Raw genomic sequence first — 10,957 nt, 5'->3', positions numbered from 1 at the left:
TGCATTTTATTTGAGATGTTTTTGTTGGTAGTACGGAGGGTATTTATATAGCAATGCAGAATAATAATTTTTATTTGTAAAAACTTGTATTTAAACTGAATCCTTTTCTAATTTACGAAAACAAACAGCCGCGATTTTGCGGTAGGAGGAGCGCATCGCGTGAGCGGATACCGCCAAAACTTCAGAATTTTGATATCGCCATTAGCACATTGATATGGGCTGATCATGGAAGCACATTAAAGGATACAGTCGAATTGAAAATCTCCTCCTTTTTTTGAAGACCGTTAAAAACTGACCTTTCTTTTAATTAACTAACGTACACCGTAGTTGAACTGTAAACATGACACGTCATAAGTAAATGTAACATGTAACCTCATGCATTTATCAAATGTTTACAATGACACCTTATCATTGAAATTAATTTACGTTTGAAATTAATTAAAACTGCCATTGTATTAAAACGCAGTTGGCAATAACGGTAAACATTATACAGTCTTGTTTTCAATCTCTTGCTGTCAATAGGATCAAAGACCGTTTTTTATATTTTTTTCATTGTAAACTGTTATCAAAGTTAGGTCGAAATAGCAGGAAGATAAATAAGTAAACACATTTAATTAGGCTGATGTATTATTTGTGATTTTTTGATTAATTACTATAATTTCTTAAAATAAATGTTATGTGTAACCTTTGTTAGCTTATTCATACATAACAACACAGGGTTATTTTTATTTGTAAAATAATAACAATTTCTAGCATATTACTAAATAAGTAAAGAACAATATTTGTTCCATCGGTTTTAACACTCTCAGCGCCATAGAACAAACGATTTTTCTGAAGCAGGCGCCTAATCTTAAAGAACTTTTGTAGTGTGGGCGGCGCGCGGGGCACTCATTATTTTTCACAGCACGCCACGACTGATCTTTAGTAACTTTTGTAGCAGGCCATGTGGGTTGCCAGCGGGACACGCGTTTTTTTCACAGCACGCCACGCCTTATCTCGAGTAACTTTTATTATTAATAAAAGCTGCGGGACACATTTAAGCTTTACTAGCAGGCCGCGCGTTACACCCTGACTCCACCAAAAACAGACGGATGTCACCACTAGGGACAAGATCGATACTTGATTACAATCTGGATCAGTTGTTAGCAGAAAAGCCAAACAATTGGCTATGTTCTCCGAACGCATAACTTATTTTGTCGGTCTGCTGATGCAACCTTTGACTGGACAGGAGTAGAAAAATCGAAAATAAGTTTTGATTTCTAATTGTGGTGCGCGTAATTAACTGTTACAGTGTCACTCATACCTTTAAATCGCGAACATCTGGCGGGCACTGCCACTGCCCCCCTGAGACAGACCTATGTTGAAAAGTGCCTATAATTTCACCAGATCCTTCAAAACCGGAACGTAGCAAGTAGTAGCACTGTATATATATTACAAACAAACATTCTTGGTACCTACCACAACACGGAAATTGGGTAAAAAATGTAGTAAACAATAGATAACATAGAGTGACTACTGCATGTCATAACTAATTATAAATCTTTATCGAACGAAGTATTGACGGGGATACCTGCACGTCGATGTCATTATCAAACGAATACATTTAATGATTTGCTCTTTTTTATTATGACACAAATGTTGAAGCGAACAAGTCGTGCACCTGGTGAACCTGGGGCCTACCACAACCTCTTCAAGCAATATTACTTCAAACCTTACAAAGACATTTCGTACGCAAGCTTATTATAATGTTAAAACTATGATGTTTTATTGGCAGCTTTGTGACTATTCATTCACGCAGTTCGTACTATGACGCGACTTTAACATTAAAGGTAATATTGTTCTTATGTCAAATTTAGCAATCTTAAAATCGGACGCAGTGGAAACAATATTATGTTCGAATTTATTGTCTAAATGTTGATTTGTAAGTTAAGTTGAGTTTTATTTATTCACATAAATCTCTTTAATAATTTGTTATTTTTTTTATTTAATAGTACATAGGGAATAATTTCTCGTTACATAAAAATAGGCGATGTTTATTTCGTAAAATTACGACAGCGACATCTATATACTCCTTGGCGCCATTAACAGTTGACACTAGACTATAATTCCGAATTCACAACGCGACAGTCAAAACTCAGCTTGTTGCATTTTTTTTTCATGAAAATACGGAAGAATAATTGAAAACAACGTAATTTTAATAGATTTCGTTATTACATAATTTTCTTCTTTTTGGCAGTTAAAATTTTCTGAATGTAAATAATATTAAGTACTTTAACATTATACTACGATATAAGACGAATCGTAACATGAAAAAAGAAAGATATGGCATTATACAGTTATTTCTATCCTATTTTTAGTGAGGAATAGACAATAATGGGATATCATTCGTTCTATCAATCACTTTAGCAATAATACATTACTTGATTGAAAGGTTTGTCATGGTACGAATAATGAGTAGTATTATAATAAGCTTACTTTGAGCTTACATTGAAATAAGATTGTTTTTTGAAAGGTTATGGTAAGCTGTTGCAATGCCACACACCATTTTAAATCGCAAAGATCTTACAGCACATCCCTGGACGATCTTTGACATCTACACCTATTATAAATTTACTACATCAGCAGTAGTTTTTTATTCTGGTTACATGGACGTGGCAAGACAGCTAAGTGGAGCTCAGTATAATCTGCGACGATTGAAGAACAATAGTAATAAAATCAGGTACTTGTTTCTTCCGTGTTCACTATAAAAATGAAAAAACTTTCATAATTATAACTTTTTTCTATAAGAAAAACCGACTTCAAAAGTTCGCGGTGTTACATCTAATTCCCAAGTTTTATTGAAATCGGTTACTGGAACGCGAAACCGGACTCATCCCATAGTTTGCCACCCTTAGAGGTGGAATATTTTCTCAAATTTAAATGAGACCAATACTGAGGTATCTTTCCAACAAAAAAGAATCATCAAAACCGGTTTTCAAATATCGGAGACATCGCGTAACATACATAAAAAAATACAGTGGAATTGTAAAATTCCACCTTTTTTGAAGTCGGTTAGAAAATCGAACCGTAATGTTAATCCTTAGTATTGAGAATTCACAGAATTGCAAGGTGGTTATTGGGTGGAGTTGCTTGTTTTTCCTGTAAAAAATATTGTTTACGCAGAAATTTGTAGTATTTATATGATTTCTGGTATTATGTATGGAATGATACCAAATTGCGTTCGCCGTTTCTGCCCACAATTTTGAACAGAAATGAGTTAAAACCCGGGTGGATTGACTGGGTTTTAAGCCACTGCCATTTCGGTTCGCAACGAAATTGAGGAATGCGTGTATACTACAGTGATTCCACAATTGTTCTCAATGTTTATAATTCTTTATCACGTTGAAACGGAACTACAATGCTCCAGGGTGTTCACCTTAGCTGAGATAGTAAAAAGGTCCCGATAACGTGTGGTACCCAACGTAACAATGTTTACTGGTATTTATCTCTGCGAACGGCCTTTTGGGTCGATCCTTGGTCCACTTAACGTGGGGTCAGCCTATACAGATGCATATCTATTCTGTTTAAAATGGACAGGAAATAAATGTGGTTAAATTTAAAAAAAATGAAACTTGGTAATCACTTTAACACACAAAGAAATATTGACGATAAAATGTAATATTTACTTTTCACTTCACATGCCGTAAAAGTATGTTATTATAGTCTTACGTAGCGGGCGTAAAGTACATGATACAATCCCATCGAGTACTTAACCAGAAATAGAGACGAAATGTCATTAAATTTGTTTCAAAACTGTTCTGCCAAATCATTACGGTGACAACTGCGCTCCGAATAGCCAGCCCGAATTCGAAACAATTGACGGGTGTCGTCAATTGTTTCATTTTAAAATGACCTGTTTAACTTGTTTATCTTTATTACAATAAATACAGAATATTTTTGGATCAGTCAGTATTTCAGCTTTCTAATTTGTGATGTCAGCGCAAACGAGAGTTGATATTTAAAATAGATATAAGGACCATTTACCTGAAGAGTTTCCAGGGATGGATGGCCTTTATTTCGTCTCTATTACTTGTTATGTACTCGATGACTTCGAGTAACTTAGACGAATTCAATCTCCAGTACTTGCACTAGTTTATGACAAAAAGACTACGCCTGGTTCGCCATATTATTTTCCCGCGTTATTGAATGTAGCACTTAAATCGGTTTTCGTACTTAATTGATCATTTTTTCTTGCAACCGAAGTGAAAAGTATAATTTTCACCACAGGACTAGGCCAATATAAAGCCTCGGAATAATAGAGACCACGTCTAACCACCTCGATATATATTGGCTCGTTTTAGTCTCTCGATAAAAAAATGTACTATTATTGAATACATGATGTTTTGAGTACCATAATTTATATACAGTGGCCCCGGTGTGACAACAATTGCTGGTTCGAACCCAGTGAAATATGTCTGATGTTAAAATTTTTTTCTTCAATTTTCTTTCTTTTTTCTTTTATGGTCTTATTTGTTTACCACAAATAAACATTTACATTTTTTTTCTGAAGGTCATATGCTGTATGATGTCGGGTTATACAAATACTAAATAAAACTATCTCAACAGATTAAAAGACTTTGCGACTGTTTGTTCCAGGCGAATGTTTGACATCGGGGCGGTATCCGTTCACCTGTATACAGTTCGAACTACCGCCTGATGTGGAGCCTACTGAGGTCACCGTTGTCGAGCTGTGGTTTTACAAGGTATTTAACTAGATCCCGTAAGAGGTTAAAACAAATACAAATACAGTAGAAGTACTTGGTTTGCATGGTACGTGCGCCAACGTTCGCGGAGTTCCGCAAATTTGAACTCAGTCCTCCATTTTCTCTTTGTAAATAGGAATGTTCTTTGTGTTTTTGATACAAAGATCGAAAAAGACTAAGAATAATTCCTTCGATCTGGCAGGTTAGAACCAGCGACTGTTTACCAGACCGGGGCTAAACGGCTAACCGGCAAAGAGTCCTGGTGTAATCCAAAAACCATCATTATATGAAATAAATATTGCAATGTTCTTTGTATATTAAATGAATAACTTTGGTAACTATAATTCAAAACAGGGTGGTTTGTGGTTTGATATTATGGTGGCAGTAGGTACTGCTTTTCCGCATATTTAATATATTCGTCAAACAATCATTATATGCAGATAGCACGTGTGTATTTGTCTTGTTTTCCTATTCGGCAAACTCGCGTTACCGCGCGCTGGTCGATTTCTCGACGCCCGTCAAAGGAACCATCAATATCAGCAACTTAAGAGTTATGCTCTCGTCGGTGGAGCCTCTTCCAGTCGTCTCTCCTACAAGCCAGCTCCTTGACCTCCTTATATAACACGACACCGGCCTTTTCCTTTATTTGGTCTATGTAACTGCGCCTAGATCGACTTTTTCCCCTCTTCCCCTCGATCTTTCCCTCCAAAATGGTCTTAAAGAAGTTGTCGTGTCGTTTCAAATGTCCAATTATTTTCCCGCCTCTATACTCTATAGTATTCAGGATCGTTCTTTTCTCGTTTACTATTCTTATTACTTCCTCATTGGTTTTCTTTTCTATCCAAGTTACACCCCTCATCCTCCTCCAGCACCACATGTCAAAAGCTTCTAATCTTACCCCATCTCTTTGTGTCAGTGTCCATATTTCACATCCATAAAGTGCAATACTCCAAATGTGCTCTTTAATTAGATGTTTCTTGTTCTTGTGTGACAAGCTGCGTGATTTTAACAGTTGTTTTTTATGCTAAAAGCTGTTTTAAAAAAGAAGGAGGTTCTCAATTCGTCTGTATGTTCTTTTTTGTGTATGTATGTTACACGATAACTCCGGTATTTGTGAACCGATTTTCAAGATTCATTTTTGTTGGAAAGGGGCTACTTCCATAGTGGTCCCATTTCATTTTGAAGAAAATCATCCATCTCGAAGGGTGGCTGTTCACGCATGAAGATTCATTTTTATAAATAGCGCTTAACTTTAATTTAGGAGCAATTACTTTAATGGTTGATTTTGCTATTTCTCCAATTCAAGGCGTTTTTCTCTCAATATACTTTGAGTACTGAGAACCGATTTTATTATCTCCAGTGTCAAGTCCTGTATAGTGGCGAACTAGGGGATATTTCAATAAAACTTAGCAAATAGACGTAATTCCACTTACTTTTGAGGTCAGTTTTTTTAGTACTCTCTACTGAGATTATGTCATTGCAATTCGTGCAACAATATCAGGGTACACCTGGAGTCTTCATCAAAGGAACCAACGAGGCAAATATGCAAGTAGACCACACTATGGCACACTACGGTAATATTATTTTAAACCCCTTATTTGGCTCCATGTGTGGACAGTTATATTTGTCATTGTTTGCATGTTTGTCTGTGCGTCAAATATGTTACCAACTCAGTCAGCCATGACCACACTAGAAAGAGCCCGAAACGTTTATTTGTTTCAAAAAACAAATACACGTGAATTAGATCCGAAGAGACTTCATTACCAATCTGTTTCTATTATTTCCAGGAACGCGATCCAATGGATGAATACAACCAAACCTTTGTAATATCTGAAGCAGCTCACTGGGATAATCAGCAGCAGTTCAAAAAGACGAAACCCATCGCCATTAAGGAGACTTTCATAGGAGAAGGGTGGGTGCGGGTCGAGCTGGCCTGGGCGGTTAGGGTTTGGCTGGAGGAGAGAGAGAGACTGCATACTTTGCATGTCGCTTGTAGAACTTGCCAGGTTAGTATCTTTGTCTTTTGTATTAGATTGATTATCCAGTATCAGGCAGTAGAGCTTTAAATCGCAAAGACCTGAGGAGCTCTGTCACTGCGCTCGTCACCCTTAGACATAAAGATGACAAGTCTTAAGTGTCTGTAGTTTTACCTTACAGCCATAAAGCTCACGTTACCGCTTGGTGGCAGAAACAGGTAAGGTGACAGTAATTCCCCGGACGTATTCTTTGACAAGGAGCTCCACTGCTTATAAATCTTTTGAGAATGATTACTGTGTGACATCGCACTTTACTGCATACCAGCAAAAACAGTCATTAGCAATAGAGATATCGTGAAATGTAACATCCCCTTACAGGATGCAGGAGTTTACAAGCTTGACTGTGAGTGCGGTCTCTCTTATATTGGACAAACAAAGCGAAGTATTTGTACCCGCGTCAAAGAACATATAGCTGATGTCAAACACCGTCGCGTAAACAAGTCTGCAGTCTGCGAGCATGTCATGGATAAACCTACACATTTAATGAAGTTTGACAAACCCTAGGTCCTCGCAAAAGAAGTCCGTTATCTAACCAGGATGCTGCGAGAGGCCATTGCAATAAAAAAACATCCTAATTTCAACAGGGAAGATGGTTTCTCCGTACCACCAGTTTGGGATCCAGTATTTCTTCTAATGAAAAATCCCAAACAGACAATACTGCAGTACTAATTAACATGTTTTAGTTTATTCTAATTAACAATAAATTAAACTTAATAAAAATTCATTAAATAAAATAATTTGTAAAACTTAATGTACATAGCGTAAATTGGAATGTTTTCTTTGTAAAATTAAAAATAAGGTATTTAATTAATAACTATTGTAACTATAGTGGAAAAAATAGGGTGGTTTGCATTAATATTAGACATAACTGGTTGAAGACTGTACCACCTCAGTCAACCGTGACCATGGGACCTGTAAAGGGCCCGAAACGTCGGTTTGTTTGAAAAAACAAATATACGCGATTTAAATCCGGAAAAATAGTTTCATTTCCTAATAGAGATGTCATCATAAACAACAATTTTTGTTCCACGACTGTTTACAAAACACGATAAATTTAACAAAAATAAACTTTCAACCAACCACTCAAATAATTAAGGGATGTTATGGTAGCAGCAGAGCTCCTTGTGAAAGAGTTCGTCCAGGGAATAACTGCCACCTTACTTATTTCTGCCGCCAAGTAATAATGTGAGTATTATTACTGTGTTCCGGTTTTGAAGGGTATTAAAGGTGCTGGTGAATACAGGCGTATGGCACTTGTCAACAGTCTAATTATAATTATACTGAACTCCCTCCGTGGCTGAACGTTTACCATACTGCACTGTCACACAGAGGTGCCGGTTACGATTCATGGGCCCGAGATATATTGTATGGCTTGTTTCTGTTTCTCTCGTCAACTGAAGTGTAATTTGTGTGTGTCCATGACACCCGCGATACAGGGTTTACTGTTATGTTTTTTCTTCTTCCAGTTACGTCGAGCTCCTCTCTCCTTCCACGAAAAGCACCGTCCATTCCTAGTCGTCTACACAAAATATGCGGGCAAGCGGCGGCGCGCGCGCACTATCGAATGTGGGGCCACGACAACTGAATGCTGCAGGCAGCCTTTGTACGTGAGCTTCAAACAGCTGGGCTGGGATGACTGGATTATCCAACCAGCTGGGTACCATGCGTACTTCTGTAAAGGCAGCTGTGCACCTATATCTAGTTTGACCGTCTCGAATAGCAATCATCATAACTTTATAAGGGTAAGTCAGATTTTTAAGTATTTGAGTACTGGATCAGTCCGATACCTCCAATGAACAGTATAGCAAATTTTTGGTCATTTTCTGTTTTTATTTTGTTGTTGCTGATTTTTTTTTTACAAAATTCGGGGAGCATAATATTAGCAAATAAATAAGGCTGTTTATAATAAAAACAGACAATAACCAAAAAAAAGTTGACGTAGTGTTTGTTGGAAGTGTCGAGTTGCCTGATCTTATTCCCAGGCCAGAAAATTTCTTGGAATTGCTTGATCATTTAATGTTTGCAGTACAACCGAGGTGGTAATATTTTAAAGAATGAATTTCTGCTACAAATAACTGCAATAATTACGCCAAAAACAATTCTAAAACCACCACTTCCGGGTCCCAAGTTAGGATACCTCTTTGATTTATGACGGAATATTTACACAAGTATATATATAATGTGTTCATATACAATAATAACAATATCGCAGACACTCATAGGCCCACAGTAAAACCCTGTATCGCGAGTGGCATGGACACCAAACTCACGAGAGAAATAAGTGTAAGCCATTCAAATATTTCTCCCGGTCCGGGAATCGAGCATGGTAAACGTCAACAAAGTAAGGAATACCTGCTTACTTTGACGTTCTCTTTTATTCGCCTGAATTATAACTTATACAAATTCGTCATTATGTACCGGATGTCCAAACATTTACACATTTAACAGTACAAATTAATTAGATAATTAAATACGTGTGGAAGTAAATCCGGAATATTTAATGTCCATGAAGATAAAAGTAAACAAAGTCCATTTGCTGATTTCACGCATCCAAGGTCGTATTCAGTTTAATCTCTGATTTCATAACTTGATTAATCATTTCAGTTTTCAATTTATCGATGCAAAATTAAATAATAATTAGGCATGTTGCTTTTGAAGATGGCGTATTTCTATGCACATGTCATAACTTTCTGGTTTTAATTCAGCAGATTATTATGGATTTTAAAACAATTTATTAAGGATTATCCGGTTTTAAAAAACACCGCGATCTCATCGACAGACCTACATGCAAGATTGCTTATTCTTAGGACATTGTATACCGCGTTCGTTGTTCTTGGATAGCCACATCTGATATCAGATCGACGGTTGTTCGATTTTATATTTCCGAAACGGAATAAGATATAAAATTCTGAAAACCCATATATATAGGTCTTAATTTGATTATCGAGTTTATGTATTTATCCTCTCTTCACTCTATAATCAAATTTAGTGTTGGGTCATGGAAAAATTTCCATTTTAAATAAATCATATTTTTCAGAAAAATCTGACATCTGTCAAAAGTTGAAGATACTAAACGAAAACGATGGAGCCATTAAAAAGGTTTTTTTCCACTGTCTTCTGCAGATAAGTGGCGTTTAGTTAATTCAAGTTTAATTTATAATTCAAGCTAAATACTTCAAATGATATTTCTAAATGTAGAACATAATAAGTATCAGAATGACAATTTTTCGGAAAATTACCCAACAGTAATCACATTGGCCTCAGTTCTTCGGATAAATCGAATAGTTTATATATCTCTCTAATTATATATTATGTAGTTTTCACGACCTCAGTGGGCCAAAACGGTTTGCACTGAGGGCCCTGGATGAGTTGGTCCCGCGTTAAATTAAAATAATAGGTTCTGGAAAGAGATTCTTACACTAATGTCACAGACGTTTATGAAAATGTTATTTATGTTAAGAAAAAAAATTTTTTTTTAATGAAAAATAGTGACAGAGAGAACATTAATACGAGAAATTAAAATAAACGAACTGTTATCGAGTTCTTAGGTTTTCGCGATTGAAACACGTAGGAAATTAAACTATTTTTCCGGATTTAAATCGCGTATATTTGTTTTTTCAAACAAACCGACGCTTCGGGCCCTTTACAGGTTCCATAGTTACGGTTGATTGGTTGGTTTGTTTGAAAAAGTAATATACGCGATTTAAACCCGGAAAAATAGTTTCATTTCCATAAACTGGCTGTTCTTGACTGTCTTCACAAAATCTCAAATTCATGTAATGGTTGGGTAGTTGTTACGCTTCTATAAATAGATGTCGTCAACATCAATATATTCAAAATTTGCCATTTACGTGGTTTAAAACTATAGCGAAACAAAAAGCTTCCGCGTACGTTGATGACAAGAATCCGTGATTGTGACCCGTTTAGTTCTTGCAGGTAGTCTCGATCTAAGATTTCTTTTTCTTAAAAACATGGTTTCTTAAACAATAGCGGCTGAAGCCTCGTTGTAAGCATAGCCTGTATCAGGAGTCACCGCTCTTCATTGGCTACACGTATTATGTAACCAACTAATCATTCAAAACACATATCTCATTATATAGTTCAAAATTGTGTTTGCATGCGTGCGTGCATGTGTGTGTGTGTGTGTGTGTGTGTGTGTGTGTGTGTGTGTGTGTGTGT

The 10,957-nt window shown here is 36.4% G+C and overlaps 1 protein-coding gene across 1 annotated transcript in view; it reads left to right on the top strand.

Moving 5' to 3' along the window:
- Positions 1–10,957, top strand: part of LOC113228169 (inhibin beta B chain) — a 23,366-nt gene that overhangs the window by 11,078 nt on the left and 1,331 nt on the right. Inside the window, exons 2-4 of the mRNA XM_026461393.1 lie at positions 4,636–4,742; positions 6,530–6,748; positions 8,245–8,520. Of these exons, the coding sequence (XP_026317178.1) occupies positions 4,636–4,742; positions 6,530–6,748; positions 8,245–8,520 (602 nt within the window). The remainder of the gene's footprint in view (positions 1–4,635; positions 4,743–6,529; positions 6,749–8,244; positions 8,521–10,957) is intronic.

Source organism: Hyposmocoma kahamanoa, unplaced genomic scaffold (genome assembly GCF_003589595.1).
Source record: "Hyposmocoma kahamanoa isolate Upper Pololo Valley unplaced genomic scaffold, ASM358959v1 224, whole genome shotgun sequence".
Lineage (NCBI taxonomy): Eukaryota > Metazoa > Arthropoda > Insecta > Lepidoptera > Cosmopterigidae > Hyposmocoma > Hyposmocoma kahamanoa.
Note: the sequence above shows the minus strand (reverse complement) of the source record. Positions and strands in the feature narration are given on the sequence as shown.